The sequence below is a fragment of the Mobula birostris genome, chromosome 7, assembly GCF_030028105.1.
Source record: "Mobula birostris isolate sMobBir1 chromosome 7, sMobBir1.hap1, whole genome shotgun sequence".
Classification (NCBI taxonomy): Eukaryota; Metazoa; Chordata; class Chondrichthyes; order Myliobatiformes; family Myliobatidae; genus Mobula; species Mobula birostris.
Genome location: NC_092376.1, coordinates 72632524 through 72649602, shown reverse-complemented (window position 1 = coordinate 72649602; position 17079 = coordinate 72632524). Strand labels below are relative to the sequence as shown.

General features: G+C 40.4%; 1 protein-coding gene across 1 annotated transcript in view; it reads left to right on the top strand.

Moving 5' to 3' along the window:
* mre11a (MRE11 homolog A, double strand break repair nuclease) overlaps positions 1-11787 on the top strand; it is a 72431-nt gene extending 60644 nt beyond the window's left edge. Inside the window, exons 18-19 of the mRNA XM_072263393.1 lie at positions 3224-3314; positions 10814-11787. Of these exons, the coding sequence (XP_072119494.1) occupies positions 3224-3314; positions 10814-10867 (145 nt within the window). The 3' untranslated portion in view covers positions 10868-11787. The remainder of the gene's footprint in view (positions 1-3223; positions 3315-10813) is intronic.
* Positions 11788-17079: the final 5292 nt, after the last annotated feature.

Genomic DNA, 17079 nt, shown 5'->3' with positions numbered 1-17079 from the left:
TGCAGGTCAGTGGGATTAGGTGAGAGTAGCGTTCGGCATGGACTAGAAGGGCCGAGATGGCCTGTTTCCGTGCTGTAATTGTTATATGGTTATATAAGTCAATAGCATCATAACATTTTAAGTAACGTTTGGATATTAAACACACAGCACATATTTTCCCCGTATGACAATATAAAATCGTTGCAACACACCAATATCGCTGAACCAGTGGGAGCCCTGGGCTTGTTTTCCTGCAACAAGACGGTCCTTTCAAGGAGTGACGGGAGACAGCAATACTCGAAGGAGGTTCCTTATGTCCAGTCTATTCCGCATTTTAGTTTTCGTTGCATTCATTGCAGAGATATGTTGGAAATGGAAGCAACGTTTTCAGTGCTTTCGTGGCTACCTCAGGATATTTAGCCTTGACTTTGATCCAGAATGCCTGCAGAGATGTTATGTCAAATATGCTTTTCAGCCCGCCACCATTTGCAAGCTCGAGGAGTTGATCTCCTTCCCGCGCTGACATGGATGACGCGTGCGTAATGGCTCAACAGTGACCGTGACAGGGAATGAGGAAAGGTCCAGCTGACTCCTATCGCCAAATCATATCGTTTCCTCGCAGCCCGGTAACGCATGGTTTGTGGCCCGGTGGTTGGGGACCGCTGATTTAGAGCAACTTTCCCCATATTTCCCAGTTGTCAGTAAAGCAGAAACTTATCCCACGAGGTGGGAAAAGCAGGAGTTCAGTCAATTTGCATTAATGTAATATGTTCTATTTTCAAGAAAGTCTTCGCTTATCTGCCAGAATGTCGTAATAGGCACTTCAACCACTTCTTGCAGTGTAAGAAAAGTCACCAAATTCTATATACTACTGCATTAATTCTACCTATAGAATTGCTACAAAGACAAGAGGTATATAATAAAATGGCCACTGAGTTTATATTTGTGACCTTGTGTTGTTGTAGCATGTCTACTTCAAGATTTGACATGTTATGCATCTAGAGATGCTTTTTTTCACACTACTTTTGTAATGTGTGATTATTTGAGTTACAGTCACCTTTCTGTCAGTGTGGCCATTCTCCTCTGACCTCTTTCATTAAAAATGTTTTTGGCCACAAAAGTACTGCTCACTGGATTGTTTTTGTTTGGTTTTCACACCATTCTCCTAAATGCTAGAGATTGTTGTGCGTGAAAATTCCAGGAGATCAGCAGTTTCTGAGATAATCAAATCAGCCTGTCTTGCACCAACAATTATTCCACCGTCAAAGTCACTTAGAACACATTTTTTCCCAATTCTGATGTTTGTTCTGAACATCAACTGAATATCTTGACCGTGTCTACATGGTTTTTGTATACTGAGTTCTGCCACATGATTATCAGGTTAGATATTTCCATTAACGAACAGGTGTGCAGATCTACCTTATAAAGTTGCCACTGAGTGTGCATTTTGCAATTTAAATGTAACAGATTTCGTACTAAAGAGTTTTTCATAATACTGACTTTTCTCTGGCAGCTCCCAGAAATATTGTTATGGTGTCCTAGTATGATAGCAATACCTATGTTGGGTTACTGTTTATTGACAGCAGCTCAGCATTCAACACAACCATACCCTCCATTCTAATCAACAAACTCCCAAACGTGTACCTTCCTCTGCAACTGGATCCTTGACTTCCTCACCAAGAGACCACAGTCTGTGCAGGTCAGAAATAACATCTGCTCCTGACTGGCAATCAACACTGGTGCTGCTCAAGGATTTGTGCTTAGCCCACTGCTCCACTCTCTTTACACCCACAACTGTGTGGCCCAAATGGCATCCATGAATTTGCTGACGACACAACTATAGTTGGCAGAATTTCAGATCAGGTTAGATCAGCTGGTTGAGTGGTGTTGCAACAACTTTGCACTCAATGTCAGTAAGATCAAGGAATTAGTTGTGAACTTCAGGAAGGGGAAGTTGAGGAAACACACACCAGTCCTCATCGGGGGATCAGCAGTGGAAGGGGTGAGCAATGTCAACATCTCTGAAGATCTGTCCTGGACCCAACATATTGATGCAATTACAAAGAAGCACAGCAGCAATGTTTCATTAGGAGTTTGAGGAGTATTAATATGTCCCCAGAGATGCTCGCAAATTTCTCCAGGTGTACCGTGGAGGGCATTCTAACTGGTTGCATCACTGTCTGGTATAGAGGGGCCACTGAACAGGATCAGAAAGCTGTAAACTCATCTAGCTTGATCTTGGGCACCTGCCTCTCCAGCAAGCAGGCTGTCTTCAAGGATTGATGCTTCAAAAAGGCAGCATCCATCATTAACGACCCCCATCACCCAGGACATGGCTTCTCATTGCTACCATCAAGCAGGGGGTAAAGGAGCTTGAAGACACATGTGTTATTTACAGTTTCTTTTCACAATAATATTTACTGTAATTTATAGCTTTTGTTATTCTGCATTGCAATGTGCTGCTGCTGCAGAACGACATATCTTACAACATAGAATGCCAGATATTACACCTGATTCTTATTCCATAAATTGTCTGTGTTTTTATTAAGCTGAGTTCCTTCATCTGTCCTTTGACATGCATCTTAGAATAGATTTTTCTTTACAAGTACCTGGTGTTGTTTGACATGGACGCTATGGTTGATGGGTTATGAATCTGCTCCAAGTTTCATGTCTTTTGGAGAAAATGAGGTTCTTTCCCAGAGACACTAACTTAGGAGTAAACGATAGAACTAATTGTTTTGTTAAATAGTTCCATTTTAAAGCAGCCCTTGTATTTCATTCATGGGAATTGGACTAGCTTATGAAAATAAAATGAGAGAATGGCACAAGGACTATTTTGTCAGAACCTCTGACCTAAGAGGAAAAGGTAGCTAGGAATTTCTATTTTTATATTTTGTTCAGTTTGACATAATTGTACATAACTTGTTTCTGATTGCAGTTCTGCCCATGCTGTTACTCCTGCGGCTTTCTTTCAAAAATCAAGTTATGATCAGTGTATCCTACAGATAGGTGCAGATTGCTGAGCAATTCTGTTCATGTTTTGATAGCCATAAGCAGTAATCTTTTTAATGTAAAGTCTGCATGATGTACATTTATCGCCAATATACAGTATTAACTGTTAGGTGCATGCATTAAAACAAAAACATTCAAACCCTAATCTTATTTGGGCTTCAACATAGTCTCCTTTGAATGTTATGTGGTAAGGAAACTAAATACAGTTGCTGTTCTTATTTCATTTGTAAAGGACTTCAAGTACGTCAGAATCTTTCAGTAAGAGAGGCCCACAAAACTCCTCTAAAGGAGTAAATTTTTGTGATGATGAAGACGATGATGAGGTAATTTTATTTATCTTCTCTGTAAACTAATCAAGGTAATGGTTTCCTTTTGTGCCTTTTTCTGTTTTAAACCTTCCTCATCCATTTTGCTTTCCATTTTCAAAACCTCAAATATACTGCTGTTTCCTTTAGCTTCTAAACGACTGACCTGTCTCCAGCCTCTCTTTCAATCCCATAAATCCATCCTCCAAAATCTATATTTCCTTCAGCTTTTATATTTGGATATCTCCAAGCAGGTTCCTGATTCTTATCAAAGCTGCAGAAGTTATTTGGTGTGATTGTGGTAAACTTTGTTTTCAGTTTGTGTGCTGGCTTTGATACAGTTGATGTCATTGTGGTCCAAAGCCTGTCACTCGGCTGGGTAGTTCTGTTTTGCCTGGTTCCATTCGTTTCATAGTCAGAGTGCCTTGGCGCTCTCCTATTTCAACTTCACATCCTGTCTGTTGATGACATTAGACAATAATAAAAAAAACTCTAACTAACCAATGTCACTCTCAATCCGGCCACAGTCTCTGATTGTTACATTGCGTATGGCAGCCCTGGATGAATAGAATTCTCCCCTATCTAACTATTAGGAAGACTGAAGCCATGAGATTGGTTCATGCTTGATTTATTTTTCTGGTTCTGTGGGACCCATTCATCCCTGAAGCTTGACAAAGAAGTTGTTCCACAGAAGCAGTTAGATCTCAGGTAAGCAGTCATGATCCTGAAATGTCCTGATACCTCTTTGGCAATTTATTGCTGTAAAAATATATTTGAACAGTTTTTAAATGTTTCAGATGATCAGGGCATTTAAAGCAATGGAAAGGAATCCAGATAATTTTTTTAAAAGTCCTTAAGAGCAAATTTATAAACATTAAATTAAGCCGAGAGGTGAGATAGCAAGTGGCGTATTCAGCATTTTCTTTTTGTGTTTTAACTCTCTGCAACACCTGTAATGAGCAATTCATGGCTTTTATATCTGGCTTTATTTGATTTCTCTCTCTCTCCAACTGCTCTCATTGATCTTAGCAGCCAGGTGGCCTTTTATACAGCACCTGACCATAACAACCATCCTGTCAGAAATATTCCCATTATCCTGTCCTGTCCTACCCTACCCTCCACCCATAGCAACTTAAAGCTAGCTTGTTTTTGTTTTCACTCTCCCGGTTCTGATAGGATGGCAGTGTGGCTCAGTTGGTTGTGCTGCTTTCCTTCAGCTCCAGTGGCCTAGGCTCAGTGTTGACCTGGTGTGAAGTTAGCACGTTCTGTGACAGTGTGAGTTTCCTCTGGTCTAGTTTTCCTCCCACTGGCTTTGTAGGTCAAATGGAACTGGTGCATGATTGAGAGGTCGAACCTGCAGAAGTTGGTGGAATGTGGTGATGGTGGGGGTGGGTTAATGTAAGTGGGTTGATACACTCTAATTGGGCTGAAGTGTCTTCAAGCTAAAATGTTAACCTTTCTCTTTCCATGAATGCTGCCTGACCCTGATGTTTCCAGCATTTACAGCTTTATTTCAGAGTTTATTTAAAAAAATCATTCTTTAAAACCTATGCCATTTTAGTTATTTCCTTCTATAGTTTAATTTAAAATGTTTGAAAACCCCTTTGAAGTTCTTTGTGATATGTATTTGTATTGACGTACAGAGGCAAGTTGTTAATCAAGGATTCCTTCACCCGTAATCTGAGTTACTGCTAAGCATAAGTAACTTTGCACGTTGCTGAAGAATCACTTAACTTTAAATGTAACAGTGCATTTTATCTCAAGTTGTCACACACGTTGATTGTTTAATTGAATAAATGACTTGAAAAGTATACTCACGGTTGCATTGTTACATTATTTATCTTTTAAATGAGGCCCTAAATTGAGGTTTTGGCTGCCTAATTGGATGGATATGAAATATTCTGGGTCAGATTTCTGCAGGTTCCCTTTTATTCTGGACAAGTTTTACTCCTTATCCAGTCCTACACCAGATTAATTGGCAAATTCATCTCCTTTGCTACTTCAGATTTTTTTCTGTACCAAAGCTGACTTTCTCTTCCCATCTGAAAGTTGGATATTAATTATGTAATTCATTGTCTGTGAAATATTTTGCGATATCCTGAAGGACTGAGCCAGTGCATTAGGATAATAGAAGTAGCTTTTCTCAGCCAAATTCAGCACAAAATTATGGTTATATATCATTATGTGCTGTGCCATATGACGTGGGCAATCATGATCTATCCATGACTATGATTGTTGGCAAATTTTTCTACAGAAGTGGTTTGCCATTACCGGCTTCTGGGCAGTGTCTTTACAAGATGGATGACTCCAGCCATTAACACTCTTCAGAGATTGTCTGCCTGGCGTCTGAAGTCACATTAGTACAACTTGTGATCTGCACCAGCTGCTCATATGACCACCCACCACCTGCTCCCGTGGTCTCACATGACCCCGATCGGAGGGGCTAAGCAGCTTGCCCAAGGGTGACCTGCTGGTTAGTGGAGGGAAGGAGTGCCTTACACCTCCTTTGGTAGGGACGTATGTCCACCCTGTCACTGTGCTGGCATCCCATTCCATTCAAAAATAAGAAAGAAGTGATAACATGGAAAGCAGATGCTTTCATTTAGCCTGGATACGTAGGCAGTTGGAATTTAGGCTGGGTGACAAATCCAATTGGCCTTTGACCATCTGGAGATTGTGATCTCTCTGAGAGCCCTCTGCACCCTGTACATGGGTGCACCACTTTTCTTCTGCCTGCTTTGTAGTTTATGGATGCCTGATTTATAGACAGTCCATCCATACGAACAACTGTTTGGGAGACTGTCAGGATGGATAGGCATGGATCGGCATGGCTGCAGGTGTCTTCTGTTGGGTGGAAGTGGGCATTTCTGCATGCCTTCTTTGCCCATTCACCCAACCCCTGAGCTGCAGCAACTGGTCCAAACAGAGTTGAGAGCACCGAGAAGACTCACTTGCCCACGCGGTCAGCTGCTGAAGCTGGCTGGTACCAGCTCTTCCTATGCCTGCTCACACTTCTACCATGACTTTTATTTGACCCTCTTCCACATTATGCTTTTGTTCCTTTCATTTCTAAGAACTGTTTGAGGTACAAGCATGTATTGGGAACAGAACCCTGTCTTAATCTGGGAAGGATCCGTTACTAGTTTTTAATTGTGTCATAAACATGAGGTGGCTTCTGTGCCATTTAAAAGGATCCTTGGCTGCAGTCAATTAAAATAATTTTATGGTTGCGTTACGTTACAGTTTTGTATCCCGCAACCCGCCTGGGCCATGGGGTTGCTGTACAGATGAGCGCTGCACAGATGAGAGTTGTCTCCATCTCTCACAGTTGTGGACGAGTGCCTTGGTTGTAGCTCTGCAATGTTACCTGCCCATTTCTCCCTCTGTCTGCCCCTTTTTCTTTTCCCTTGCACCATTCCCTGCAGAATAGTCTTTTATAGTCCACTTGATCATGTTATGTGGCCATAACATCTCAGTTTCCTCTCTACTGTGGACAGTAGATCTTTGTAGAGTCTCATGTGCTGGGTGATGGTTCTTCGTACTTCGTCGTTTGAGACATGGTCTGTATAGGAGGTGCCAAGGAGCCTTCTGAAGTCTCTCATTTCTGTTGCCTGTATCTCTTTTTTCCCACAGGCAGTAGAAAAGAAATAATTTTACTTCTGCAATTCAGGGGTCTTTTAGTTTACATTATATGGGTGTTGTAGTCTCTATTATTTTAACCTGTTCCTATGTTCGAACCACTGTGAAAATAGTTGCATATTGTTAACAAAAACATTTATGACACCTTGATATCTCAAAAGTGGTGTAGAGTCAATGGAGTACTTAAGAAGTAAATTGTCTGTAGAAATGAGGGTGAATTTTAATCATCCCATAAACAACAATGAGATCCATGAGATATAATAATCAAGTAATCTATTTTTGTGATATTGGTTGTGGGATTAATGTGACAACGACACTTGGGGAAAACTCCTGTGCTCTACTTTAACGTAATCCCATTGTGTTCGTAGCATTTAAGTTTGAGCCATGTGGCGTCTTGGTTTGAAGTCTCATTCAAAGGTCGCCCTTCTAACAGTGCAACACTCCCTCAGTGCTGCAATGAACTGTCGGCACAGATCTGTACTCAAATATCTGGAGCAGGACTTGCCATTCACAATCTTCTGATTTGGGTCACTGGTCACAACTATGGTGTTTTGAGTGACACAGCTATTTTTTTTTTCAAATTTAACATTGATTCTTTTTTAAATTCTCTGCCCTCAGGAGCAGCTTTTTAATAATCCTCTGCTGCAAGGGAATTAGTGAGTTGTGACTGGATTTCCTCCAGCATGTGAATATGGAATGAGATGACTGATGTTGTTACATTAATAAAAGATGCCAGCTTGATAAGTAACACAAATTTCCGCACACATATCCTATTAAATTTATAAATGAGTCTTATTTCAGTTTCTTAACTTTAATATTAAAAACAAACTCCATTTTAAGGCTCAAAGTTCAATAAACTGTAAATTATACTTAACAACAAACCAAACCAGACTTAATTAAATATATGGAATTGAAAATGTTAGCCTGGAACAAATTGTTGTGTTATTAAAATTCCTGAATAAAAGAGCATTGTTAACTATGTGTCATTATAAAATATGAAAACAGTTCAGTTAGTCATTAATTTACCCTTTGCCTAAGAATATAGGGTGAGATAACTGACTCATGGTGTCATTTAATGAAAACTAACTTCTTCTTAACCATAGAGACTATTAATTAGAGACTATCTAATGCCCCACCTCCCCCTCATACCCCATCTGTTGTTTATTTATTTATATACACACATTCTTTTTCTCTCTCTCCTTTTTCTCCCTCTGTCCCCCTCACTATACCCCTTGCCCATCCTCTGGGCTTCCCCCCCTCCCTCTTTTCTTTCTCCCTGGGCCTTCTGTCGCATGATCCTCTCATGTCCCCTTTTGCCAATCACCTGTCCAGCTCTTGGCTCCATCCCTCCCCCTCCTGTCTTCTTCTATCATTTCAGATCTCCCCCTCCCCCTCTCACTTTCAAATCTCTTACTAGCTCTTCCTTCAGTTAGTCCTGACAAAGGGTCTCGGCCCGAAACGTCGACTGTACCTCTTCCTAGAGATGCTGCCTGGCCTGCTGCGTTCACTAACAACTTTTATGTGTGTTGCTTGAAATTCCAGCATCTGCAGATTTCCTCGTTCTGTTTTGATACTTGGCATGTGCCTTCCACTGCTTTATCTTGTTACTTAATGTATATCATAAACTGTGCATAAACTTGTATTCTTACAGTGCATTTTTAATTGACTGTGCAAACCATTGCTTGCAGCTGTACTTTTATAATAGATATTTGTATTTCTGTACTATATTTGAAATAGATTTGGATGAGTATCACATTTAGTTTTGTTATATGGCGAGTCCAGTGTTTACACTTAACACAACATTTAGACTCAATGTTAGACTGATTATTTTGATGCAGTGTAGACAACAGTTGCCTTGAGAGAAACCTCCATGATTGTGGTTGGATCTATTTATCAATTAAGTCCTTGTATGTGAGTTTGATGCATTAAATGTATACAGTAGTTTTCATTAATTTTCAACTAGCCTGGACGAGAAGGCATTTATGCATCATTTGTCACCAATTATCTTTTGGGCTCTTAAATTTGTTTCAGGATCACTTTACAATTCCAATCTAGAAATCTTTAATACTAATTTAGCAAGAGCTGAATTGAATCGAATTGACTTTATTTCTTACGTCCTTCACATACATGAGGAGTAAAAATCTTTTACATTACGCCTGTCTAAATGTGCAATGTGCAATCATAGTAATTTATAATAAATAGAACAGTCAGTGCAGCATAGAAATACACTCAAATTAGCATGAGTTAACCAGTCTGATGTCCCGGTGGAAGAAGCTGTCCTGGAGCCTGTAGGTCCTGGCTTTTATGCTGACGTACCATTTCCCAGATGGTAGCAGCTGAAATAGATTGTGGTTGGGGTGACTCGGGTCCCCAATGATCCTTCGGGCCCTTTTTTCACACCTGTCTTTGTAAATGTCCTGAATCATGGGAAGTTCACAACTACAGATGCTCTGGGCTGCCCACATCACTCTCTGCAGAGTCCTACGATTGAGGGAGCTGCCCAGTGCTGCTGGGTTTCATGGGCAATGAGCCTCAAGTATTTCTGCATTGGTTACAAATATGCAAATGGGGGAAGGAAACAGAGCTCTGTTTAGATTACTTAAATGCAGATAACCTATGGAGAGTGGTGAACAGAGAGAACGAATTTTAACAATGATCTAGAGGGGGCCGAGTATGTTCCCTGAATACTGATTCAGACGTAGCATGAGAGGGAAGATGTAGTTTTTGCCTTCCCAGACAAGGGGAAACGACTCTCTTCCCCCACCACCCCAAGCATTACCTCAGAAGTAATTTTTACTTGCAGTGTATGTGGGGAGGTTGTTGTTTGTCCACTGGTCTATTACTGCAACCTGAATGATTTTCCTTTTTTTTATCTCCTGTGCCCACACCTGAGACCCAGGTGCAGAATTCAAACTGATGGATTAACAAAATTATTACATTAAGTGATTCTTTCTTATAGCTGAAATGCTAAATAAAAGTCTTCCAGATGTTTCCACTGTGCTATTTCCATAAGATCAAGGTTGTCCTGATGTTGTCATCCCTTGTGGAACTTTGGTACATTTGCCAGTATAAGCAGCGGCAGCTAAGAAATGTTTAATCAATCATGGTGTACTTTGGGACATCTACAAATGCAAAAGATAGTATAACTGGATGTTATTTCTGGCATTAAGCCCTGTTTAAAATCGAACTATTCGATCAAGGTTTGTCATTTAATTCCAATCTATTCTCCTTCAGCTTTGCGGTTTTTCTTACTCCTGTGAAAAACCCAGATTTTTAAATATTCTATATTAAAGCCTGACATAAATGCAAATTGTAGTGGCATAGTACCAAAATTGAAGAGTTGTTATTTGAAGCCATATAAAGAAATGTTTCAGTCATAGGGTGATTCTGTTAACTTCAAGCTATCCCTTAAAGTTACATAATTTAGAAGTTGTTGGAACTAAATAATATATTTCTACAATGATTTATAAATTTTTTTCTTTTAATAGGCTTAATCAAACTTTTGAGTGTATTGGAAATTTGTGCATGTAGTTAACTTGCTGTGAATAAATTGAGTTAACTGAAACAGTAATGTTGATGTAAAGAGACTTGTCATATCTCAGCACTTTGCCTCTTCCTCACTATCTGCTTTTATTATTTTAAGGCACATACAGTTTTTTTCCATGAAGTGATGTTACAGCTTATCTACCTTTGATTGACCATGCACCATGCATGACCACAGTGTTTAAGTTGTCCCTTTAAGATACAGATATTTAATACATTTAGATTTCAAACTCTGGATATCATAACGTTGCAGCTATTAACTGATTACAATTTCTGATTGTACAAAATTCTACAAAGTGAGACTAATTTTATCAATGCATTATGTTTGTACCCAGGACGAATATGATCCCTTTAAAAGTTCTGCAAGCTCAAGAAGAGGCAACAGATAACTTGTCAATCCTCGGGATTGTGCTGCCGTTTACATTCTGGATCAATTTTGTTGTTAGGAATTTGATTCAGTATCAATGCTCTTGTATAACAATGTTTAAATAGATTTTAAAATAAAAGCACATATCATTTGTATGTTGATACACAGTATTAGATGTGAATACTTTTTTGTGAGTGTATTAAGAAATCTGATCCACTCTGAATCGATCTCCTTAAGAAGTCTTATTATTTGAAAGCTTCAGCATGATGCCTCTAAAATAGTCTCCAGCTACCCTGAGATTTTGTTATAATTAATCGGATAACCTGTCAATTACAAAAAAGTCTTGTCAGTGGCCAGTGGATCTGCAATGAATACTCAAATATAAATTACTGATGCAATTAAAATACGAGGGGTGACTGATAAGTTCGTGGCCTAAGGTAGAAGGAGTCAATTTTAGAAAACGTAGCACATTTATTTTTCAACATAGTCCCCGCCTACGTTTACACACTTAGTCCAGCGGTCGTGGAGCATACGGACCCCTTCTTTGTAGAAGTCGGCGTCTTGGACCTCCAGAAAGTGGTCCCCAGCAGGGGTGTTTGATAAGTTCGTGGCCTAAGGTAGAAGGCGATGAGTTATTAACTTCAAACTTTCTGCATTTTCACTCAAAGAGTTGAACTGCACGTGCATGTAACGAGAGCGGTATAACTCATCTCCTTCCACTGTGGGCCATGAACTTATCAATCGCCCCTGCTATGGACCACCTGGAGGTCCAAGACACCTCATTACACGCTTGTGCAGTTCAACTCTTTGAATGATAATGCAGAAAGTTTGAAGTAAATAACTCAGCACCTTCCTTAGGCCACGAACTTATCAATCACCCCTGCTGTGGACTACGTCTACAAAGAAGGGATCCGTATGCTCCACGACCGCTGGGCTGAGTGTGTACATGTAGGAGGGGACTACGTTGAAAAATAAATGTGCTAGGTTTTCTAAAATTAACTCCTTTTACCTTAGGCCACGAACTTATCAATCACTCCTCGTAAAATTGCAATATGATTTGTGTGATGAAGGCCTGTTTCTCTCTGCCATTCATTAATTAACCTTGCATATAAATAGCCTCTTGTTTGGAATTATACATGCATCATCTTCACTTTTGTTTTGAAATAGAAATGTTGATCATCTTGCATCATTTAGTGCAAAATGTTATTTACTTAACCTGATTTTTTTTCAGGTAAAAAGTAATTGGTTTAAAAATGCAGTATTAAGATGTGAATTGTGTTAACAGTTAATCTGTTGAAAGTTGGCTTGACTTGTTGAATACACTATAAATAATTGTGTCAAAGGCTGTTAATGTTCTGACTGTATTTTTGATCGAATGAAAGACTGACTTCATGTAAAAATGTTTTAACTGTGAAGTTTTGGGTAAGAAATAATTGGTGTAAGAAAAAAATACTATTAAAATGGTACAAAAGATCAGATTTATAAATATTTTCTGAAAAGACTTTTGTAATTCCTCTCTCTACATCAGTGCCAGACTGCCAGAGTGTTCTGGAGGTGGAAGCAACAAAGCAAGTAAAGGTGGTTTAGTACTTTGAACCTTCTCTACCATTCATGGTGGGCTTACTTCAGTTTTATTGTCCTGGGATATCCTTGTCTCCTCAGAACTGAAAAATATATTAGCTGCTGACTTGAAAGTAACTGTACTCCAGAAATAGAGTAGGAGAAGCACAGCACAGAAGCAGGCCCCTTGGCCCATCTAGTCCATGCCAAAAGCATTTAAACTTCCTAGTCCCATTGACTTGCACTGGGACCATAGGCCTCCATACCCCTGCCATCTACGTACCTATCCAAACTTCTCTTAAGCGTTGTAATCAAGCTCACATGGACCACTTGCACTTGGAGCTCATTCTACATTCTCAAGGCCCTCTGAGGAAAGATGCTTCTCACCCAGCCTCAGTGGAAAAAGCCTGCTTGCATTTACCGTATCTATAGACCTCATAATTTTGAATACCTCTATCAAACCTCCCCTCGATCCTCTATGTTCCAGGAATAAAGTCCTAACCTATTCAGTTTTTCCTTATAAGACAGGTCCTCCAGTCCTCGCAACATCCTTGTAAGTTTTCTCTGAACTCTTTCAATTTTATTTGCATCTTTCCTGTAGGTAGGTGACCAAGACTGCACGCAATACTCCATATGAGGCCTCACCAATGTCCTATACAACTGCTACATAATATCCAATCTCCTGCACTCAGTACTTTGATTTTTGAAGGCCAATGTGCCAAAAGCTTTCTTTATGACCCTATCTCTCTGTGCCACCACTTTCAATGAGTTATGGACCTATATTCCCAGATCCCTTTGTTCTACCACGCTCCACGGTGTCTTACTGTTCACTGTGCAACCACCTCACACTTGTCTGCATTAACTTCCGTCTGCTATTTTACAGCCCATTTTTTAAAAATCTGATCCAGATCCTCCTGCAAGTCATGGTAGCCTTCCTCACTGTCCACTGCACCCCCAATCTTGGTATCATCATCTGCAAATTTGCCATCTAGTTAATCACATTATCATCCAGATGATTGATATAGATGGCTGACAAAAATGGAGCCAGCACCTATCCCTGTGGCACTCCACTAGTCACAGGCCTCCAGTTGGACAGGCAACCATCTACTACCACTCTCTGGCTTCTCCCACGAAGTCAATGTCTAATCCAATTTACTACCTCATCTTCAATGCCAAGCAATTGAACCTTCTTGACCAACCTCCCATGCAGACCTTGTTAAATGTTTTGCTAAAGTCCATGTAGACAACATCCAATGCGTTGCCTTCATCAACTTTACTGGTACCTTTCTCGAAAAAATCTGTACAATTGGTTAGTCACTCCCTAACATGCACAAAGTCATACTGACTTACTGACATAATAATACATACTTAATCAGTCCCTGTCAATCCAAATACTCAAATATCTGGTCCCTTATAATACCTGCCGATAACTTTCCCACTACTGATGTCAGGGCAAAAAAGGAGCCATTAAATTACTTTGGCAAATGGGATTGTTAATGGGAAGCCTGCTTGTGATGGTGGTTGTATTTGCCTGATGACTTTGTCATTATTGATAGATATTACAAGTTTGGGAAGTGCTGTTGGAGTAACTTAAGTGAATGAACACAGTGCATTTTATCGACAGGCCCCACTGCAGCCACTTTGTGACGATAGTGGAGGGAATGATTGTCTTTGGTGGTGTGTACAAAAGAAGTCAAGCCCAGGATGTTGTTGAGCTTTATAAAGAGTAGTTGGAGCTGCACAGAAGCTTCTGCTTTGTAGATTGCATAAAAGCTTTGTAGTGTCAGGAGTAGCTGGCACCAAAGTAGCACACGACTTGGATTGTCATCTCATTAAAGTCCTCATGCTGCAGCAAAACTTAACTTTCTTTGGCTTCCTCTTCAGCTATTACCTATTCCAATAGTCCACCTCACTAAAAGTTTAAAGCAAATTTATTATCAAAGTACAGGTGGCACTGTATACAGCCCTGAGATTCATTTTCTTGCGGTCATACTTAATAAATCCGTAATAGAATAATAAGCATAACAATCAATGAAAGACCACTCCAACTGGGGTGTTCACCAGTGTGCAAAAGACAACAAACTGCAAATACAAAAATAAAGAAATAATAATAATAAATGAATAAGCAATAAATTCTGAGAACATGAGATAAAGAGTCTTTGAAAGTGAGTCCATAAGTTGTGGGAATATTTCAATGATGGGGCAAATGAAGTTATCCCCTTTGGTTCAAGAGCCTGATGGTTGAGGGGTAATAATTGTTCCTGAACCTGGTGGTGTGAGTCCTGAAGCTCCTGAACTTTCTTTGTGATTGAAGCAGCAGGAAGAGAGCTTGTCCTGCATGGTGGGGGTGCTTGATGATGGATGCTTTCCCGCAACAGTGTTTCATGTAGATATTCTCAATGGTGGGAGAGCTTTACAAATAATGGACTGGGCCATATCCACTACTTTTTGTAGGATTTTCCATTCAAGGGCATTGGTGTTTCCACACCAAGCTATGATGCAGCCAGATAATAAATTCTCCACTACACATCTATAGAAGTTAGTCAAAGTTTTAGATGTCATGCCGAAACTTAGCAAAATCCTAAGAAAGTAGACACATTACCATGATTTCTTTGTAATTGCATTCACATGCTGGGGCCAGGATGGGTCCTCCAAAATAATAACACCAAGGAATTTAAAGTTGCTCACTCTCTCCACCTCTGATCCTCTTGTGCTGCAATGGCACAACCCAGCCAGATTTGCAATCTCCCTCCTGAGTCATCACTACCTTTGATTCGACCTCTGACAGTGGTGTCATCAGCAAACTTGAGTATGGCATTGGAGCCGTGCTTAGCCACACAGTCATAAGTGTAAAGACAGTGGAGCAGGGGGCTAAGCACACAGCCTTGTGGTTCACCTGTGCTAATGGAGATCATGGAGGAGATGTTGTCAGTCTGAACTAACTGCGGTCTGCAAATGAAGAAATCAAGGATCCAATTGCACAAGGAGGTATTGAGGCCAAGGTCTTGGAGTTTATAGATTAGTTTTGAGGGGATGATGGTATTGAATGCTGAGCTGCGGTCGATAAAGACATTCCTGACGTATGCATCTTTGCTTGCCAGATGTTCCGTGGTTGAATGAAGAGCCAATGAGATGGCATCTGCTGTGGACTTTTTCCTCAAGAAGGCAAATTGAAGCTATTATGTTTCATCACCAACCTCTCAGAACACTTCATCACTGTGAATGTAAGTGCTACTAGACCAAAGTCATTGAGGCAGGTTACTACGTTCTTCTTAGGCACCAGTATAATTGAAGCCTGCTTGAAGCAGGTGGGTACCTTAGACTGCCAACATGAGAGGTTAAAGATCTCACTGAACACTCCAGCTGAATGATCAGCACAGGTCTTTAGTACTTGACCAGGTACCCTGTCAGGGGCAGATACATTTCATGGGTTCACCCTCCTGAAGGCTGCTCACACGTTGGCCTCAGTGACTGAAATCACAGGATCATCAGGAGTCTGTGATGGTTCCTCCACATTTTGTTGGCCAAAGTGAGCATAGAAGGCATTGAATTCATCTGGAAGCGAAACCCTGTTCCTATGTCGTGTGATTTAACTTTATAGGGGGTAATAATATTCAAGCCCTGCCCCAACTGTTGAGCATCCTTTGTTGATTCAAATTTAGTCTGGTATTGCCACTTTGTCCGTGAGATGGCTTTCTGGAGAGCTGTACTTTTCTTGATCACCAGACCTGAATGCCTCTGATGTGGCCCTTAACAGATTACGGATCTCATGGTTCATCCAGGGCTTCTGATTGGGGGAGACTGAATGAATTTGTGGGGACGCACTTTTTGACAACTGTTTTAATAAGATCCATGACAACTGTGGTGTATTCATTCAGATCCACAGATGAGTCTTTGAACACAGCCCAGTCCACTGATTTGAAGCAATTCCGTAGCTGATTCTGCACACCTCCAAGGGCTTAGGTAGCTCTTCCAGATGAAGCAGCATTTTACTTGAAGCTGTAGTTCATCTGTAACTCTTCAAATCAAGTGTACTGCATTGGTCTTCATAATATGCTGTTAGCACTGGAGAACCAAACACAGTTTGGTGACTGTTTTGTGGAGTACCTTTATTGTGTCTGCAGGGATAGCCCTAATCTTCAAGTTTCTTTCACTTTAGTTCTCAATTCCAGCCCAACTCTGACTGCAGCACCCTACGCTGTTTCAAGGAGGCCGAATGTAAAGTTGAGGAATAGTGCTTCATCTTCTGCCTGGGCAGATGACAGTCTTCAGAACTCAGTATTGATTTTAGCAATTTCAGATAACTTCCATTTTTCACAAATGGTCAGCTTTACGGTACATTATTCATAGAGTCACAAAGAACTACAACACGGAAACAGACCCTTCTGGTCAGTTCCAATCTGTTTTCTCCCTAGTCCCATCTACCTGATCAGTGCTCTCCATATTGCTCTCATCCATGTACTTATACTAACTTCTCTTAATGTTGCAGTTGGACCTGCATCCACCACCTCCGCTGGCAGCTTGCTCCACACTCGCACCACCCTTTGAGTGAAGAAGGTTCAACTCAGGCTGCCTTTCAATATTTCACCTTTTACCATTAACCTAATTCTAGTCTCACCCAACCTCAGACGAAAAAAAAAAACCCTCTGTATCTCTAGAAGATCTCCCTCATTT